A 22048-nucleotide genomic window follows, 5' to 3' on the forward strand; every position below is an offset into this window, starting at 1 on the left:
TTCTGCTAAAGTTGGAATACTGTTATATTGTGAGACTCGTTAAACCAGTTTCCCACAGCTTGTACTAATCACCTAGTGCATCTTTAGATAATGTTATTTAACCTTCATTATTTATTTATGTTATATATTTTATTCTGTATTCTATTGACGATCTTTCTGCTAAGTTTAAAATAAATATGTAAAAAAAAATTAATTGGCACAAAAGATCCCGTTTTTCAGACATGTTCATACTTGTATTTAGATAAAACAATACCAAAGTTTAACTTCAGAATAATTAGGAAGTCCATACTTGGATGGAGAAACCTTCATTTTTCAATGTCAACAAATTAACATATTTGTTTTCCTAACCAATTAAAAAAAAGTTCAATTAATTGATTACTTTAAAATCACATTAAATAACTTAATTTGATTATACACAATTGTTTATTTATTTATTTATTATAAATAAATAGGGAATACATTAATCATTATATTAATCATGTATTGATTAGTATAAAATGCATTAGGTCCACTGTCATTTAGGGATGCAACAATTAGGTTTTGATTGTACTGTTATAGGAATAATCACGGTGTTGTGGTTATCGCGATTATTCTGCATTTATTAATTTCAAAACACTAGTAGTTTAGAAAATCACATGAAAACTCCTTATTTTTCAAGTGTTCTTTATTGCTGCTCAGTAACTGAATACAGCACAAAATACTATAAAAAAAAACAAACAATAGTCAATTTTCTCTCTGGACTTTAGTGAAAAAAGTTTTTGATTTTAAACAAAAGTAATAATTTTACACTGAAAATAAATGACAGAACAATTAATAAATATGTAAATAAATTAATAAAAATAAAAATAAATAAAAACATAGTATTTTTCTAATGTAAATCCTAGCTAAATATACATAGCTAGCTAAGTATTTAAGTTAAAAGTTGTTATCATCTGTGTTTACATTGCACTGAAAGCCACTACAGTGTGAGATGTTTTCAACTGGGGGTGTCTGGAAGACTTGAGTTGCATGTATGTCACTCCCTATAACTCAAGACACAATACTGTATGTGAACGGCCCGCTGCTGCTAGGTGTCTCAGCCTATTCTTGTGTGTGTGCTTATTAGCCTCGGTGTACTTGGACCTAGCACACCGTTAGTATAACGTTTAGTTGCAGCAGTTTCGTTTCATGCTACAGAAACACGGTGTTGAGAAGCCTTTACGATTAATTAACCATGAAGAATTAAAGCACGGTTAATAGTGAAATCGGATAATCGTTGCATCCGTACTGTCCTTGTGTTGACGTATAGTAAGTACTCTGTTCATGTTTAGTAAATGTGTAACTAAAAACAAATCATATCTTCTTAGCATGCTATTTTAGCATTCTGTCAGGACAGCAGTTATAGTATTGTGTCACATCTTACAGCTCATCTTTAAAATTAGCTTGTTACTGGAGAAGCTGTGCTATTCTTATTCCAGCTGAGCTTCTTTTGTGCTACTGAAAAATGCAGTTCAGTTAGAAGTCTTTTAGTTACTCTTTTCTCCAAACTGCTGCATTTATTCTGCTTTCTTGATACAAGAGAAGAGTCTCTGGAGTCATTAGAAAGCAGAGAGACAGGAAGAGAGGGAGAAAGAGGAGAAAAAAAAATTGACAGTAAACACTGACATCATTACAGCTTGCACACAAAAAAGCTAAGAAGCTTGTCCAAAATGATCTGATAACATGCAGACAATTTCAGAGCGGAGAAACGGAACCATCAGTGCCTGTGACCCTCTAACAGGTTTCAACAAGAAAATAAAATGATGTTAAACGCTTCAACCCAAACAGAAGAACAGAATAGCCTGCAGTGACAACACAATGAAGAGATAAACACTTCCCTGGATAGAAAGACGTACGTTTAGTGTAGTATCCGGTGTGAGTGTGATGCGGACTTGGTGATGTTACAAATTGCTGTCTGCAGCATGAAGATTAAATGAAGCCTCTTAAGTGTATATCGCAGATACTGCTATTGTATCACATTTCCACAAAAAAAATTCCCAGCAAGCATTTCACACGGTCCACTGAGTGACAGCTTAAAGTACTGCAGAAAGCGGGGAATACCTGCTGTAAGGCAATACTTTACCTCCACCGCTTGACTGATTTTACAGTGTGTGTCACGGGGAGAGATTGAAAACACAAAGAAATGAAATAGAATACTGTTATTTTGTGTATCGCACTGTATACTGTGTGGTATGTTTTACATCTATTATGTAAAAACAGGATGCTATATGTAACAGTAACAGTAGTCGTATGTTATATTATAATGTTCTTGTCCGATTACCTGAAAAAACTTTAAGTTTTACTCAGTTTGGATGGAGAGGGAAGCGTTAAACAATGAGTCAATATAAAAGTTGGGAATGTTTTTGCATAGTTTTCTATACATACATGTAAATCCATGTTCATAAGATCATTTGCCTGATTGTTAAATGTCATACATTAAAACTAGCTAATGAGTAATGTTTATTTTTTCTTTTTGCTTTGTTTCTGTTGTTTTTGTCTTTTTTTTGGCTTTTGTAGTGTTTTGTTTTGTTTAGTGTATGTTTCTATTCTATTTATTATTGTTTAAGTCTCTTTAGTAGAGTTAAAAATATTGTTAAGGACCCATGTTGTTTTTATGAGTGGTAGTAAACCAAAGTGAGTGGACTTTGTAAACCAAATATTTATGCCTCTATGCCTTTTTGAATTTTGTATGGTCCAATCAAATGAGAAGTCAAGGAAAATATTACTACATATTATAGTTGAACAATATATCATTTGAGCATCGATATCGCTATGTGTGCAATAGCCACATCACATGATTACATTATTTTTTAAAGATTAACATATACTATTAAATACTATTTAATTTTAAATGACAGCCATGAAATAAACCGAATGATAACCATGTTATTTTAGGTTTGATTGTTCAATTTCTGTACTTGAATGCTGTATAACTCGCATAAAGCACTGTTTAATTAGTTTTTTGTTTTTGCGCTGTCGCATTAATATATGTTTGTAGTTTCTTATGTTTTATACCAATACCAATCAAGTATACAAAAATACTTGATACTCCCAGAACATCTAAATGAGCGAAATCTCTCTAAATAGAGCTTTTCAAATCATCTGGTGAAATAATATTCTAATCGCATGATATATATCGCAGCAAAAACAAATATCACAATGTCAGAAGTTTCTATTATCATTCAGCCCTACTACATGTGTAATACAACTGGTTCATTTCTGACAATTAAATGAATGTTTAAGAATATTGCATTCTGGTATATGGCATGCTTTAGTGTTTGCTTTTGTTATATACGGGTGGATTTATCCCATAATCAAGGTAAGCAGCCACTTAGGGCCTCAGGAAATCCGAGGGCCCCCAAATAAATACCTAAAAGTATATATTATACCTATAAATTATATATAGCATAATTTTCTATCATGCTTTTGTATGATGAGGGTTTAAAAAAAAAAAAAAAGCTTAATGTTTATTACATCTGTGCAAATGTGTCCCTCACCCTCAATCATGAAGCAGTCCAGCAGTCAAATTAAGTAAAGACTTAGTTTTGAAAAAAAAAAAAATAGTTTCTATGTAATTTTTAGTTGTGAATTCATTAAATAAACGTCACCATTTCTCGAAAGATCATGCACCCATTGGCTAAATTCTCCATCAATCAAACTAGAAGGTAGGCATGGGCTGGAATAAGATTCTGATGGTATGATAACCTTGGATAAAAATATCACAGTTTCATGGTATTGTGATCACTGCTCTAAAATACTAAAAACATGTTCCCCTTTGAACACAGTATATTTTATTTTGAGAACCACTTATAATATTTTGGAACAGTAAACATGTCAGGCTAAATAATTCAAATGAATCATTGACTTCTCCTGTCTTCACTAGTTTCATAAACACAAATTTCATTACAATTTAAAACAACATCTTTGGAGATCTTTTCTGCTAGAGATACTGTTGTACTTCACAGTTAAAAAAAAAAAAAAAAAACATAAATAAAAAATCCTACACATTCCTTAGGAATGGTATAGCAGAAAATTTGGGCAGTTTTAAAACCTTGACTTTTCCAAACTGCAGTATACCTTGAAAATGGTTATCGTCCCATGCCTGCCTACTAGAAAGAAAGGTACTGGCTAAAAGTGGCTCACACAGATAGCATTTGCAGAACGTCAAAACACTCTACTGCTTTTAGTTTTTAGTAATTATAACTTTTACTTTTTATTCAGTTTGTGGTCGTATTTTATTTGTAACACTATAAGCTATGACATTGTCCTGCTTTTGTCTGTAAAGATGTTATTTTCACACGTAAGTAACATGGTAAACAATGTAAACAACAGGTCTTCAGAAGAAACGGTGACAAACAAATGAATAACCATCCATAATTCAACACTATTGTGTTGGTGGACTAAATGTCTTGGATGGGATATTGTTCTGAGGACTCTTACCTTTAAAATAAACCGTGATGTACAGCAATGAATGCGTGTGTGTCTTATCACAATATGTTCTCCATATCTAATAAGCATTTTCTGTAGAACTGTAGCAAATACATTTTTATAAGCTTCCCATCAAAAAACAACAAGCTACAATGGCTGCTTGACTGTTGTAGCTTTAGATTGATGTATAGTTTGTCAAGATTACTGATGTTTTTTAGGGACCCCCTCGAAAATGAGATGATTCATCTCAAGGGGCTATCCCATTCAACAAATTCTATTCAATGTTCTTTGATGTAATCTATTCGTAAACACTTTAATTAAGCAAAGACAACACCCCAGTGCATCCACGTCCTGACACTGGCTAAGAGGAAAGCAAATCATGTAAAAAGTTTTACAAGATGTTGTTGTTATTATTTTGCATTAACACAAAATGTACAAAAGGAGATTGAGTAATATAAGAAAAAAACTGCTAAATAAATTAATTAAAAATAAATTAAGGAAGTACGAAAAGGGCATTTTAGAACATTTGGGCCCTCTGTCCGGAATCGCCTAGGCCCCCCAAATCTCTAAATGGAATGCTGGTTATATACATCACATTTTAGCATATTTTATACTAGGAGAAAGTCAATGCATAACATATGTATACTGCAGAAATAGTAGGGAAAGTTTACTTATATTCTCTTCCATATTATTCGCTCTCTACAGTATCTCTCCCTCATGGTTCCTCAAGTATACGACCTCCCAGCACAACTGAAGAACTTTTCAGCTTGCAGGAGGAGGATGGAGAGCCTGGTAATCTGACTTCTCTTCTGTTCCTGCTCAGGTGAGACGCAGAGCCACTCATACTTCTGTTCTCCTGTAGAATGAAACATGCAGTGCTTTTTTTTCTAATGCACACACCCTCACGTCCACAGTATCAAAGCTTCTGGGAGCCAAAGAGCTCTGAATTATCTTTTCTCCTGCCCTAGGAAGCTCCTGTTTATACAGCTGTGTCAAAGGCACAATCAAGGTTGATACTAGTTTTAAGCTGCAGAATTAGCTTAAGATTAAAGCTGTTCCTCTCGGGCCGTCTTGACTGTGACACTGACAGTTGAGTGGTCGTGTTCCAACAGGGCCTGAAGGTAAATATTGAATGGTTGTCATTGTTAGGTTGGGTTGGGTTGGCGGATGGTGCATTTGGCGGAGAGCCCGGAGGCGTATTGAAACCGAGTCCTGTATGAAAGAGACTGATCACTTAATCAGCGTATAAAGCTGGAATGCTAGAAAACACAGCATGGAAAGGTCGATAGGTGAGACGGAGGAATCTAATTCCATTTCCCACTGTCTCATAATGGCTCGGGTTTATTAGATGAAGAAACGTCGGACTAGCTTATTCATGAAAGTAAAGCTCAGATAAGACTTTTGGATTTAGCTTGATCATCGAGTCTTTTGCTATATCCGACTGACAATCTGGTTTCAGGATTTGTTATTTGTAATATTTTAGTGACTGGTTGTTGTTAGATTTAAAGTAATAAGTAACTAATTGATAATTGCAAGATATATATATGAGCAATTCCAGCGTTATGGATGTGACATTTGCAGTAAAAACTCAACACAAAAATTGACAGAGAAAGTATATGTTAACTTTATATTGAAAAATTTATTTATATTTTCTAGAGCAACTAGCCACAGAGTTATGGGAGCAGAAAAATATCAATCTGTAAACGTGTTTTGTACTTTAAATGAGGAAAATAAGCATGCGTTATGGATGTGACAAAAAAAGTCTGCGAGCTTACAGTATACAACACACTTTGTAGAAATTCTGTGAATTAAACTGCACAACCCAAAATAAATAATGCTAATCAAAAGGATTAGAGTCGGCTTTCTATAAAACAAAATTGCTTGGTTTTATTTTATTTAATATTTTCACATTTCTGAGGAAAAAGTGTCGTTATGGATGTGACATCTCTCTGTTATGGATGTGACGCATGTGAAATTACCATTTGTGTGACTTTGGTAAATCAAATAGAATAGTTTGAAAACATTGACAGATACATTTTTGAGTATTTTTAAAGTACTGTAAAATACTTCCTTACACAAAAAACCCAGAAATGGTTTCCGTATTTTGGTAAAAACGAAAAAAAATTTCATGGCAAGGTTGACATTTGCACGGAATTGCTCATATATATTATTATAATTATTAATAAAAAGATAATAAATATAAACAGATTCCAAGGGTCTAGATCAGAGATGTCCAAAGATGGCCCATGCTAATCTTTAATTTGGCCCACCATCCCATCTGAGGTATTGTCGAAGAGATAATGATTTTGAATTTAAAGCAACCGTTTGTTTCTTTATTTATTGCTGAGCTACAAAAAGCCAACTGAAATGAAATGTTGTAAATGTGTCGGTCTTTTAAAATGTAAATACTGTCACTTGACTGGACAAAGTACAAAGTCATCGGTGAGCATATCAAGGCAAAGGAAGGAGTAGCTTGACTAATGCATTCAGCATTGAATTGCATTGTATAATAAACGGGATTGTTTATCTTTTTCTACTTCTATGTTTTCCAGTTATTTTTTAAATATTACCCAATAAATTAGGAAATTCCCCATAGCATATTTAATGTAATACAGTTTGGCATATAAAATATATTCAGTTTGGTATATATTTGGCGCACAGCCCTCAATGAAGGTTGTTGTTTGTTTTTTTTTAGCCTGTAATATGAAAAATTGGGCACCCCAGTCTAGACTTCTTTCTGATCACACTGAAAACAAATCTTATAATGACCTGGCATGCTGAAAAACAAATGGCATACAGCAGGTTTTGCATTGATTTAAAGATTATGAGTGATTTAATAATGTTAAGTGATACATTTTATCCAAATAGCATAAAATATGAAAAACTAGTACTGTCACGATGTTGGAATGCTGTGAAAAGAAATGCTGTATTTTCTGGGTGAAGAATCAAAGTGAAACTGTATTGGGACATTCAACTCTAGTGTCTGGGACACACCAAGCTGATGGTTGTTGGTGTGCATCTTTCAGGCTGATTTGTTTTGGTGTGATTCACACGTCATCTAATGTCAGATTTCAAGTCTGAGCGAGTTTGCCCGATTCAGCATGTAGAATCTTCTTAGGCCATCGGTGAGAGAGCACTCTGATTGGGGACTAATCATAGTGTGACAACAAAAACTGAAGTGACGGAATTAAGTGAACAACGTAAGTCAAGAGGGAACATAAATAAGCCTAAATATCTTAATTATTTGCAAACAATATGGATTATCAGATTCTCAGACACATTTGCATGATTGAATCCATCTGTTGTAAGTGTACTGTGAACATTTTATGTAAATGCTTTGCTAACAGTTTGTATGTTACAGTTTGAATGTGTGCAGCACTAGTTCCAGTTACATTTGTAGGATGACAATATAAATACTGCCACCTGCGGCTGTAGATAAATCCTCTCACGCAGGCACACAAGAAACATTCTTGTTTCAGTCAGCTGGTGTTTGTTTGGTGTGTTCACGTGTAGCTTTTTTCAGTTAATTTCATGTTTATTTCTATAGCACTTTTACAATGTAGATTGTGTCAAAGCAGCTAAACATAGACATGCTAGTAAATTGAAACTGTGTCAGTCCAGTTTTCAGAGTTGAAGTTCAGTTTATTTCGGTTCAGTGGGGTTTATATTTCACTGCTGAAAGTCCAAACACTAAAGAGCAAATCCATCTATGGGCAGCTCCTCAAGTCTCAACTAAGCAAGCCAGTGGCAACAGTGGTGAGAAACAAACTTCAGCAATTGACGGAAGTGAAGGATAAAAAAAACCTTTTAGAGAAACCAGGCTCAGTTGGGCATGACTATTTCTCCTCTGGCCTTTTTGGTCCAAACGGGTCCAGACTCAGCTGATGCACGACTTTTTTTGTCAGTGTTAGTCCTGTGTAGTCAACTTGGTGTGTTCCGTGATTAACAAACCATTTTACGGAATCTAAATGTGAGCTTGCCTGAGTGAGTAACGTTAACAGGAGCCTGGGCATGAGGGAATGCTTTGTGTCTTAACTGAATTGTCAGACAAAGTGGCACCTGTAATACTGCACCTGTAACTTCACTGTCATGATCTCTATATGGTCCTCTCACTTATCTTTCCTCACTTTTTTTTAAAATAATTGACTATAGACTTCTTCATATTCACACTTTAACATTGTGTTTCATCATCTGTGCCATGTGTTTCATCACAGCTAATAAAGCACAGCAGGGGATGAACAGGTATTGAGTGGTGAATTGAATCTGATTTGATTAATATTGTGAATGTTCCAGTCAGATACCTAAACAACCCAGCCTGATCTCTCAAGGAAAGGTGACGATTTTATGTTTTGTCGGTTTAGTGGCTATTTTCTATGAATTCATATGAGTTCAGTCTTATGAAAGTGTATGATGTTTTAAAGGAGGTGTGGCACTAATCCCCACCCCTAAACCCAACCGTCATTAGGAATGAGCAAATTGTATTAAATTGTACTAATGAGATTGTACAAATTCATATGAATCAGGCACTAAATCAAAAATGTATAATTAGCTGTGATATATCATTGAATGACCTGAATGATCCACAGTTGCACCAATGCAACAATGTGAAAATTTGACCTTACATGTTATCGCACTTGGTCACAGTATAGAGTAATGCTTTTTTAGCATTTTAGTTTTGGGTAAACTATTCCTGTAATCTTTACCATTTCAGAATTTCAGCCACCATGCCTGTGCATCAACTGTCTTCACAAAGGTAAACCAACGAAAAAACAAAATTAGAAATGAATTATAAATTTTTGTTAACTGAAATAAAAATAAAAACGAGTTTTTTTTTTAAACTAGAACTAACTGTAACTGTATTGTGTACCTACAAAACTAACTGAAACTAACTAAAATTATTGCAAGAACATCCTTTGTTTTTGTCTTTGTAAATGTATTTAATACATACTGTAAACTTTTTAGAATTAAATCTATTTACTTCATGCTGCCAGGTGTTTGAACCATACGGCACCTAAGAGTCTGTAATCCTGATGCCATTGGCCAGATCAAGCCGGTCCTCCTCCAGTCATTTTAGCACAGTGACAACATTAAATATGACCCATGCAGACACTGGAAAGTATTCATTTAACACATTTGTGCCCAATAATAGTTTTTATTTTTGTATTAGTGATTGCAATCACGAACGAATCGATCTTCTAAGTGAACCAATTGAGCTATTTCACCAAATCAAACTGAATCATTTGAAACGATTTGCGTCTTCATTAACGTTTAACACTTATCCTCAAGCTACTTACTTTTTAACATGTCTGATACCCCCTTCTGATTTGAAATAAACCAATATACACTGAGTTATTGAGTTATTAGAACAGTATTCAGATTTGAGAAGTAGTGAACCGAACACAAACAACTAAACTTGAACTGCAGCGTGGGTTGACAGAGGGCTTAAATGAGAAGATCTAATCGTTTATTTCAGAACAGAAAGTTGTCATTGAATTTTAATAAGTGAATCATACTTCACTTAGGTTTTAAATGTAAGGAACTTTTCAGGTCATTGTGATGTTTAAACTGACTGAAATTATGTTTGCTTACTGCATATTTTTGATATGTTGATTCTAATCTTGTCTAAGATTGTCGCAAAAGATCCAGTTTGTGTTACAGATCTTGTCAACACTGTGTAACTAACCTCAGAAGCAGTTTTGCACAGTCAATTATTTTACTGCTATCAATTATTTTTTTGCTATCTTGTGGGCTGTTGTATTTAAATTTGAGGATGGGTAGATTGTAGTGGTAGATGATAGTGTTAAAAAATGAAGCTTATCTTTGATTGAGTTTTTATTAAACCATATTTATTTAAATTAGTTTGAATTTTGCACCTAACAAAAATCCTAATTTACAAAAAAAAAAAAAAAAAAACAGCAAACAAAAGACAAAAACTAATACTGAAACTAGTAAAACTGAACAAAAACTAAGCAATTTTAAAATATAGGAACTCTTAAAACTAACTAACTAACTGAATTTGAAAACAAGAAGTCAAAACCAAAGAAAAACTAAAACTAATGAAAAATCCAAAACTATTATAACCTTGTTCCTCAACACTTATTATTAAAGCATGGCCCTTAAAATAAACGCATAAAACAATATTTCATTTGTGGAAGACTAAAGAAGACTGAGAACACTAGTCAGCAAATGCTGCTATAATGGTCACAATGGTAATGGTCACTGCTCGTAGTAACAGTCAATTGAAGAAGCTTTTCCGGGAAGAGCTGTCATCTGCTCGAATACCACCCTCAGTGTTCACAGCCTATCATTTAACTGTCTTCTTTTGTTTAACTAAAGCCCTGATTATGTGTGTGTGTTTGTTGGGCTTGATAAGCACTGATGCAGCTTAGCTCTTGTTTCCTCTTAAAGAGAGTTTGCTTTTCTTTATTTAATAAGGGTTCGTTGGGTCAGCAGTATTCTAAATTATAAAAAGCACACATCTACGGTGCACAAATCAGCCATTTTTTTTTCTCTCACAGACATTAAAGTAAGCCCTGAAGGAGCTGAAGTGCTTTTACAGTCTGCTGGTTTTGAGCGGTTTAAACGTTTGAATACACAAACAGAAATTTGTCTGAAAACTTTATCCCTAACTGTAGAGGACAGGTCACTGACGGCCCAACCAATCACTCCAACTCCCTATAGGATGAGTCATTTACATATATTTACAGAGCGGATGGAATCTGCCTCAGGCTCAAGGCCTGTGCATGCCAAGAAAAAACTAAACAACACTCCGCTCATTCACATACACTAATGCAAATACAACCCATGTGGCAATTCTGATTTCCCTCATATTAATGGTTTTATGTGTCTTGCTAAGTTTTAGAGTGTAAAACTATACCGTCTCACGGGCAGATGATTGTTTTTGCTGTTATGGTTATGCCAGGAATGCACTGTACAATTATTGAAGTCATCAGATCACTGTTTTTCTTGCACTATACACAAGTATCTGGTGTACAATTTAGTTGCCGCTGCGTGCAATCCATGTAATTGGATTTTCTGATGTGGAAAAAAAAGAATATGAAGGACTGTGCAATTGCTTGCTGATGATCTGTTACAGGTCTGTGCCTCCTCCCTCTGAACTTTCTCCTGCCTCGTATCTTGTTTCTCATTGACTGTACTGTTGGTCATCACCAATGTCATGTCGTTTTTTTTTTTTTTTTTAATATTTTGTTAAGGGGGAGGGTTTCACCTTTAATTGATAGGAAAGTAGAGAGTATAGACAGGAAAGCGTGGGGAACAAGGAGTGGAGGAGGATTGGCATAGGACCTTGAGGCAGGAATCAAACTCAGGTCGCCGTTGAACACCGGAGTGCCATCTGTCAACAAACTTCTGAAATGACCAAATGACCCTGGGACATCAGTGGCACATTTTTCAGATTGTGTATTTTACAAACACTACATGATTGTCTCTCGTGAATTATAAGCGCTTTACTTCTGATTTTGGGCATTTGTCTGCAGTTTGCCCAAAACTGTGAGCGAGTAAAAATGTAATTATTATAATAATGTGACTAAAATATAGTATAAATTTTTAAACGGTAACATCTCATAAGTTACAGTACATACAGTACTTTAATCTGTTTTTTTTTTTTATATTATAGTTAGTTTCCAGAAGAATTTTTCAAGAAAACACAACAAAGTAGCATAAATATTAATGAAACATAAAAATTTGAACATTAAAAAAATAGTAGTAATTAAAAATATAAATATATGTGTATATATATATTCCAGCTTCCTTACTGCGTCCTTTTATTTGTTCATGTCGGCTCTCCTTTTTTTTTGCTAAGGATTTGACTTTTAATGTCCAAAGCGGACATGACAGCTAACAGTATTTCTATTCTTTTTAGTGGACATATCGTAAATGTTTTTTTCACGCGTAAAGCTATTTTAATGTTTCAAATTCAGACTCTTGGTTACACAAAACTGTTTCTGTATACAAAGTTCACACATACAGTTAATGTCACGTTATCTCATTTTTTTTGGAATATTGCGGTTGTTCATTGCACGCACTCAAATGCTGCTAAATTATTACCCCAATTTTTACTAGTATAAGCATAATATTAGTGTAATTAGTTTATTCTTTATGAAAAGAAATGTGTTTCTTTTTTCTCCCAGCAACACTATTTGGAAAAAAAAAATCCAAAGACAAAATATTTTTTGTGGTTTTCTGGTAAAGCCTTGTTTAAGGGAACATCGAGTCTTAGTGGGAATATTCTTTTTCCTCTCATATCCTAACAAAAACACAATGCCTTTTTGAAGCTAAAGATAAGAGAGGCTGACAGCTAAAGCAGTGTATTCTTACAAACCCTAAATTCTCTGCAGTATCTACTACCACAGCACAGGTTAAAAACATCTTTAGATACTGTGCCACATTTACACCACGCATCTGTCCGGGAAATGCATTGAGTACAATGTAAACACCACAACACATACGTACGCTAATCCTCCAGTCTCACACAAAATACAATAGCATTAGCATTTAAAGCACTCACTGTACCATGACACCAACCATAGTGTTCTTTTGTAAGTGAAAAATCACACGCAAGATTGTTGGCATACTTCTCTTTGTGTAGGCCGCTGTGTAACAAATCCATTCAGCAGTCAGTCGAGAAGAGAAAAGACATTTGTCAGAAACGAGATGGCCAGACACAGAGCGAAGGAGAGCGGAAATGTTTTTTGTGATAAGCACGCCTCCAGGAGCCTCCGCTGGCCCTCGGTGATTAGAGAGGCGCTGGAGGACGTCCAGAACACGTCACCCTGACCTTGACACGTGCTTCATCATCATGCTGGAAGTGTGTTCTCCAGAGGGGCTGAGAGATCAGAAGTGGATGACACAATGGGCTGGGGAATCACAAATTGCACCTAGTCGGTCTAGCAGTAATGAGGGAACACCGACCGTCTCCATGTGCAGTGTTTGAAGTAACTGTTCTCATTCCACAAGCATGCAACACTCATGATCGGGTAATAAAATTGACACTGGACCAAAAGTTATATAGGAATGATCAGTGTTAGAAAAGATAATGAGCATAGTGCTACACAGCACTCTACAGTTACAGAAAAGCTTGCGCTGTTATAATTAACTTACCTTTGAATACGTTTTGGTGAGATTATATCCCGCTATTAAAAACAACAACGACTGAATGTTTTGAATGGGTAATGTAGCCATGGAGCGGAATGTAGCGGAAACCATGCTCTTTAAAAGTTCTCTGTGGTTGTCTTGACAACACAAACTGCTGCTCTGGGATGAGCCGCGTGCAAAAAAGGCCCCTCTTAACGCAAAGGTGCATTCATTTTCATCATCAATTTTTTATATGAATGTTTGATTTGACTTACTTTTGAAACATCATTTTGAGGTTTGTGATGAGAATAGTGAATCTATCATAATGTATGTAATGTCAGTGTCTTTTTAAGCACTATATAGCCCATAGAGTTACTGAATAATAATATTTAAAAATGTATTTATCATTTTCATTATTTAAATTATTTTATTTATTTTTTAAATAATATTCAAACTAAACAGTTAAAGAACAAAATATCATTCATTCATTCATTTATTCTTTTGTTCATTTTCCTTCAGCTTAGTTCCTTATTTATCAGGGGTTGCCACATAGGAATGAACAACCAACTATTCTGGCTATATGTTTTACGCAGCAAATGCAACCCATTGCTAAGAAACACCTGTACACTCTCGCACTCGGCCAGTTTAGCTCTTCAATTCATATTTAAGAGTTCACACTTAGCTAATGCTTAAATTCACCTTATTCACCTTATCTACGAATGAGCACAGTCATTTTAGTTATTTTGGCTCGAGACTCATTTACTTTTATTAATTTTATATGTTAAAAACAGCTTTTTCGGCTGCTTGATGTTGCAAACTGATATTTTCTTTTTATATTATTCTATTTTGTCTGTATAGTCATGCAAACTCTTGATTGTAGAGCAAGTTTGACTGTTTTCTGACGTGTATTGTTCCTAGTCATTAGTCCCTTAGGCAGCTAAATTGAAAGTTCTAAAACAATCGCAAAAACGAGTGCACTTCCGCATCGAAGAATAAGGTCAATAGTAAAAGCATAATTGGCATGCTGTCCCGGGAGAGATCTCTAAGCATCCATGAGCCCAAGGCTCCCTCCATTTAGACAAGACGGAGAGAGGGGAGGCTGAGCCCAGGTAGGTCTCGAACTCCCCTGCTATTGGATTTAGGAAGAAGGGGAAGGTGTTGAGATTGCTTTGTCGAAAAAAACGAGGATAACAAAGGTAAGGAGGGCGGACTATTTGGTCCAATTCCAGTTCTACCCTTTAGCCCTTCCCCTTACCCCTACCCTTCATTTTGCGCGTTTACGTGAAGGGTTAGGGGTGTCCCAATTCTCTTTAGCTTGAAGACGTAGGGCTAAGATAAAGGAGTAGATACTCCTTAGAACTGAGAGTTTTCAGGACCACACTCAAAACCAAGGGGTAAAACAATTTCCCAACTACACCAGCCACAATGCCAGTATAGCTGCACCCAGAAGGAGATCCAGAAATTAGTATTTTTTGTCATTATTACAAATTTTTACAACATACAAGCACATGCTTTAATATATTCATTACTGTGTGTGTGTTGTAGCATCATGCCTATAAAATAAATAAAAAAAACTAAAATAAAAAACGCAAAGTTTCGCCATCTATAATCCATAATAATAACTCCTGTATAGCAGTCCCACAACATTCTGACACTCTATGACACTCGAATACTTTGTCAGAAAAGTCTAGTGGCTGGGAATGACCTTTTTACAGTGTCTGCTACAATGTCAATGTTGTTTTTGGTGTGTTTATATAAATGAATATGGGCACTGTGTACTCTAAATGCACAGTATAGTAACGAGCTTATTGCCACATTATATCGCCATGATAACATTTTATATGCCTTTAATGATTTCCTGAAGATAAATACTAAAAAATAGTGCAACTAGAATAACTACAGCAGTCACGATTGTCGGATCTCATATGAAGCAAGAGACTGCGATGACATATAATTTAATGTGCAGGTGCTGTAGTGCTGTCCCACTTTTTAGGGGTAAATTTTGAAGCCCTTCTTAAATGCATTAGAATACAACTGATTGGTTGGTTAGTGATTTGATGCTAGACCAGCCATGTGACCCTCTCGAAATTTGGTTATGAAACTTAGCGCATGTCTTCGGACTGTGGTGAAAACTGGAGTACACAGAGGTTACCAATGCGCACACATGGAGACCATGCAAACCCCACACACAATTGCAAACTGGCCCAGTCGGTACTTGAACCAGTGACCCTCTTGCTGGGAGGTAACAGTGCTAACCACTGAGCCACCGTGCCACTTACGAATTACGAAATTTCACAATACATTATTATACGTTGTTATACATTTATTTATCTGGAATATTTCACAATTCTATAATAATGTGATTTTTCTATTTAATCTGAATAATTGGAGTGAATGACAGCAATAAACAACAGCCAAAAAATAAGGTTAACTGTTAGAAGGAAGTGTTGGATATGCTTCCATGATTTATTCTGCTTGTATTAGAGTGAAGCAATATAAATACAGTTCTATAGTTAGAAGTCACTCGCCATTGGCAGGCACTTCAGAATGGTAATTTAACATTTACTCATCCACCAAATGTTCCATGTTCCATTCTAAATGACACAAGCCAAGTCTGCATGTCTCGGTCTGTGGTATGAGCTCTTCAACATACTATCTGGTCAAAGTCAGGCATGCTGGAGAATCCTAATGTTCTATTGATTGACTCAGGCCCGAGGCTTTGAATGATACAGGCCTGCCAAAGGTTATCATAATCAATACGCAATAACTGTAAAAGCGCTCTCAGCTCGACTACAAAGGAATAAAAGAACAATCATGCAGATTTGCTTGACCGGAGGGTTACGGGCCGATGATATCAGCGATTGTAAGGACCGGGGTCCCAGCGTTACTCTATCTGCTTGAGCTCACTAGTTCGGCTGCCATGGAAACCTAGACCAAAAGTGCCGGTTTTGCAAAAGTGAGAAAGGAAAGGAAGTGTCTATTTTTACTCACAGGATGGAGAGGGACAGATAGAGCTGATTTGGAGGATGAGAGATGAATATCTATCGCTGAATATCTTTAGCACATTTTTAGAGGTTTGTCTGTGTTTGGAGGAAATGGAACTGAGGCTTTGTGTGTGTGTGTGTGTGTGTGTGTGTGTGTGTGTGTGTGTGTGTGTGTGTTGACTGAGGTGGGATTTAAAGGTTTATGCTCATTGTGGTGTTATAGAAGTGTGAGTGTCACACCTTCCTAAAAGTTGTAAATTGGATTTAACACTAAACATCCCACATTAATTAAACAGGAAGTGGTACTGTGTAGTATGTTGCTGTGAGTGTTCAGATGTATGGCGGAATGAATGGAACTAAATGGGACTGAATGGCTGGACCTCAGATGCCTGTACCTTGATGGTGGCTTAGCAAACTCAGGATTAGTTTCGAGTTGACAAAAACAAAATATAGTGCATTCAGGCTTTGTTGGTATGATGGTGATAATCAACTTTCTCTGTTAATTTGGGCTTTGATGCGGAGTTCATACTGTAAGTGTGTGCACATGAATGCGGGACATCAATAGCAAACAGCCAATCACGTGCTTTGAAGCATTACAATGGTGTGATTGACTTCTCACGAGAGAGTCGGCGCATTCCACAGGCAAAGATTCAAAGGTTAATAATACAAAGAACACCAAGATTAAAAGAGCTGACAATGAAAGAGGTGAGCTACAGTATATAAAAATTGCTCGCTTTATAGTGTAAGCAAAATTTGTTTGTATAGCTGATAATGTGTACTGTAAAGGTATGCAGAGACTCAGAAATATGAGCTTATTTATCTTTTTTTAAACATTTATCTTCTGGAAAACAGCATTAAATTGCAAGTAAATGTAACAAGTATATATGAAATTGTGATAAATTGTTTTTATGTAAAATAGAACTCATTTAATTAGTTCAACTCTGATATTAAAGTTACATTTCTTATGTCAAATAGATTACGCCTTCAGTGGTTAAAATCCTGTAAGTGTTTTACTAAATAGTGATTAATTTGCAATAAGAGAAATGGGAGGAGTGGATCAAATATGTGTAAATCAAATCTCTAAACCAGAACATACAGTTAGTTGTGTAGTGTAAGATACCATGGCAACAAAAATGATTTACTTTCATGGTACCAGAATTGTTGCAAACTAAATAATGATTTATACTTCTTTGTTTAGTCTGCGGGCATAACACTTCCGCAAATAACTTCCAGAGTAACAATTCCAAAACTCTAGCTGGCAGTAGGTTTTTATAGTCCTCTGTTTTGTTTTTTCTGAACGCTACCTTAATTTACAAGTACTGTAGCTAAACTCACTCATTTAGAGGCGGGAATCAGCGAACGTGCAACAACTTGAATCATAACGTAAACACAAAACAAAACTTTTTATCTAGAGCTTCTTCACGCGACTCGACACTTGTAAACACTGACTCCATCGGGCTAGTAGCTCTCAGCAACGCCCACACTTGTCACTGCTACCTAGCCGACTAATCAGCCGAGCCTAGCCGAGCTTGTGCTACGCGATGTTCCTACTTGTGGTTATATTTTTGAGAGGTGTGCGTCCGCGTCAGCCATGGCGAGGGTTATGCAACCGCCCGAAAGCCAGAAAAACTGTGAAACATTCACTCAAAAAATGACATTTGCTGTTTGTTCAAACTAGTTATTTTAAATCAGATGAAACAACAATTTATTGTTTTGTTCAATCCGCTTAAATTTGTAAAAACAGGTAAGTTTACTTAATTCTTTCATGCTGACCCAACACAAATTGATTGTGTGGAACCCACCATTTTATTTATAGTGTTTCCTTTGTCTACATGTACTCTCTGACTCAGTTTTGGTTTGCCTTGTGTTGTCTGTTGATGTAATTTGATTTCTTGTACTGGCATAACAGAAACTATATTTAAATAGCCAAAGTTGTGTAAAATATAAACATATTATTGCTTGTCCATGTGGAGCAAAAAAGCAGGTTGAATAACAACTAAAAAGTTATCATAAATGTTTTTGAAAGAAATCTCTTTTACTCACCAAGGCTGTGATTATTTGATCAGAAATACTATATAATTATTGTTTATGTGGCTATATTTTAAAATGTAATTTATTTGTCTGATTTAAATCTGAATATTCAGGAGCATTACTTCAATCTAGTGCCTCATGATCATGCAAAACTCATTTTAGTAATACAATTTCAAGCTCTCTTATAATCAATTATTATTGCAGTTTAGTCATTAATAATGTTGTTATTAGTAAGTAATTGTATAATTCATAGTTTCTCTTGTTTATATTTGTTACATTTAAGTGTTTTTGTAATAAAAATGACAGTTTTTCTTATTAATTGTTTTTCCTGTTCTGAAAAATAATGGAAAAATATGCAATCCATGGCTCAAAAACTGTAATATGATCAACCCAGCCATTCCACACAGCTGACATATTAACATTAACTGCTGTAATTTATCCACGCTGTGTGCATGAAATATATGCTGCATATTTATGCTGCCCCAATATTTTATGGCCCTTCAGAACCAATGATTTCCCTTTCAGTCAGATTTTTTTTAGTTGGTAAAACTTGTGTGCATCTTTAGATTATACTACTGCAAATCAGAAAAAAAATTAGGACAGTAAGTACATTTTTTGCCTTTAAAAAAGCTGCACAAACTTGCAGCTGTTTAGTGAATTCATGCGAGAAAGATAAATATTTTCATAAAAAAAGACACACATTCCATAATTGATTTTTGGACGAGATGATGTGAGAACCGATAGGAAGGAATGTTTATGTTCAGTTCTGATTGGACTCAGGAGTGTTTAATTTTATTCAGCTGAAGAATGTCTCAAAATGAGGTCTGACTTTTCTCATATTAGGGCGCCCAGTGTGAGAGCTGAGTGCGAGACATCTGATGAAGCACAATTACTTCGGACATCTGTCTATATTTAGGATTCAGCAGTGTGTGTGCTTCTTCAGTCTGCTCCTGTTTTACAGTGAAAGTAAATGAGGTTGTTAAATGTTTCCCCTTTGACCTCTATAAGATGTTTATAAGGTGAGAGTTCACATTTGGAGTTCATTGATGCATTGACAGGAAGTCCTGTCTACCTCAGGTCTGTGGTTTGCAGTTCAGTATTGAGGTTTAATTGTTTTAAAAGGAAGTCAGAAGAAAACAATTGTCAGATAATGTATGATTATAAAATGTGTGCTTTGAAAATTCCTGAATGTATCATCATCAGTACTAAAAAATCACAAACCACATATATTTATGTACAGCTCTCTCCACTAATAGATGTGCGCTTGGATTAATCTTTTGCCTAATATAAAACATGAGCATAAAAGTGTTTTCTTTTGAAACTTTCAGACAATAAATGATGATAAAAGTTTTTTAATGTTATTTGATCCTCCATGGCCAAACAAACTTCAACAGTTCTACAGCTGTGATTCTTGGGTACATTTTTGCTCACTCTAACCTTCCTCCTAACATTGATAAAGACAGAAGCACATAATTTTTTTAGACTGAATCTTAACTCTAACAGATTACAAATGGCAAATTTTATTTTAATAAATTTATTTTTATTTTTGTTCAGATCAAAACTGTTGTTTGGTTTTATCGATTCTGATGAATGACTGAGTGAGTTTGGCCTTCCAGTGTAAAAAAAACAGAACATATGCTGGATAAGTTAGCGGTTAAAAAAACTTTTTGAAGAAGCCATAAAAAAAAAGAATGAATGAATGAATTCAAAGGGTGATAAAAAAGGGAATAAGCCAAAGAAAAGTGAGTGAGTGAATTTATAGGCGTTACATTTGCGACATATTTATTAAGTGATTCTTTTAACCCATGCAATCCACCAGCCCCATTGATTTATGAACTGAAACCAAATAAATAAAATATACAAACAACAAAGAAAATGTAAATGAAAACATAAATGTAAAAGCATATTTATTGACTGTCAGTCCTATCACTTTAAAATAACAAACACTGTACATCTCTTTATATTTAGGCTAAAAAAATGCTTTATTCATTTATTCATTTATTTATTTATTTATTTTTGTAAGAATGTTTGTACTTCAATTTTAGTTGCCTTTTATTTCTTTAATTTTACTTTACAAAAGGAATCCTCATTACACTTAACATGTTTACAATGATAATAAAGGTTGTTAACAAGTCTTTACGGGTTAAGGAAGGAATTATAGTGCTTTATTTCATTAGTTCACATCCCATCCCTTTGTGGCCCTGGTGGCATAGTTTCAAACTGCTGTTACACCTAAAAACACATTCTTAATCCTTTAGTGCTGTGTATATAATATTTAGGTTTTTTCTGTAAATATTGACAAATTTTCTGATTATATTGTGAAATTTCTGATACTGATTCTCAAACATGTTGATGTAACATATATTTTGTCTTTTAAATATCCTACTAAGGATCGTAATATGTGTAATATGACGGGCAATGGGCGCCACCATTGTTGCTAGAAGGGATACAGGTGTGATCTGAAGTTAACAGGAAGCATTTATATTATTTATTAAATTACACATTAATTGTATTTTGTTAGCATCTACCGCTACTTCAACCCTAATTCCAACCCTCACAGCAATGTAAAAATGTTATTTGTTGTACAGTGTCACAAAAATTCACATGAGTATCCTTAACTGTATCCCATTTAGACTTCTCCCTCTCCCACAGTGTGGTGAACTGTAGATAGGATATGGCTGAAGATACTTCTAGGTAACTTCCAAACGGTGTATCCCTTCTAGCAACAACCACAGAGATTCAAGCTGCTGGATTTACGTCATGTATATTCATAATTTTCTTCTGAATTACATAAAGGCAAGCAACTGTTTATCTGGAGGAGCAAAAGAAAAAAAAAATTCTAGTAATGTATGTATTTTATGTGAATAATGCACATGGTCCAGTTATACTAAAAAATAATTATTATTGCCATCTTCATAGACATTTGTGTGTATTTTACAAACTTAAATAGTATGTTTTACTTGTAGTTGTTTGTGTTTGAATGTTTAAAATCTAAAATAAATCTTATTTGTTTGAAAGCACAGATAAATGGAGAGTTTTTTGTGCCTGTGCATGCAAACAGATTGGAATTTTAGCAGTTGACGTGCTCTCTGAATGTTCTGATCACACCGGTGTGATCATATGCATGATGATTAACAACTGTGCTATTTTTGCAATTGTTTTGTTTTGTTTTTTCTGATGAGATTAAAGTTTGCTTCAATAAAAAAAAAAAAAAAAAATTGCATATATATATTTTATTTATTTATTTATTTTTTGCTGGTTATTTACACTGCTTGTGTAAAATGAGCTGAATCAACTTAAGCTTTTCTTGGGAATTCTTGATGTTTTTCTTCGGACAACTTAATTGTTTTATGGTCAATCAACTTAAATAAAAAAAAAAAACTATAATAATTTAACTTGTTTAATTTGTGCTGGAAATACATGAATTGTGTGGAACCCAGCATTTTTTTTTACAGTGTTGGTAATATTTTGATCAGAAGTTTAAACAATTCTCA

General features: G+C 34.7%; 1 protein-coding gene across 37 annotated transcripts in view; it reads left to right on the forward strand.

Moving 5' to 3' along the window:
- LOC141376138 (uncharacterized) overlaps nt 1-22048 on the forward strand; it is a 1104960-nt gene that overhangs the window by 136430 nt on the left and 946482 nt on the right. For 27 of the 37 annotated variants that reach the window (XR_012385411.1, XR_012385407.1, XR_012385412.1 and 24 more), the window contains one exon: nt 5152-5269. Coding sequence is in view for 21 of the 37 variants with exons in the window: in XM_073912729.1 (XP_073768830.1) it covers nt 5152-5269 (118 nt within the window). In the remaining 16 variants the exon portion in view is untranslated. Of the gene's footprint in view, nt 1-5151; nt 5270-19397; nt 21064-22048 lie in introns of those variants that run through there. The other 10 variants (XM_073912733.1, XM_073912736.1, XM_073912732.1 and 7 more) reach the window with 1 other exon arrangement.

This window comes from Danio rerio, chromosome 9, assembly GCF_049306965.1.
Source record: "Danio rerio strain Tuebingen ecotype United States chromosome 9, GRCz12tu, whole genome shotgun sequence".
In the NCBI taxonomy this organism is placed as follows: domain Eukaryota; kingdom Metazoa; phylum Chordata; class Actinopteri; order Cypriniformes; family Danionidae; genus Danio; species Danio rerio.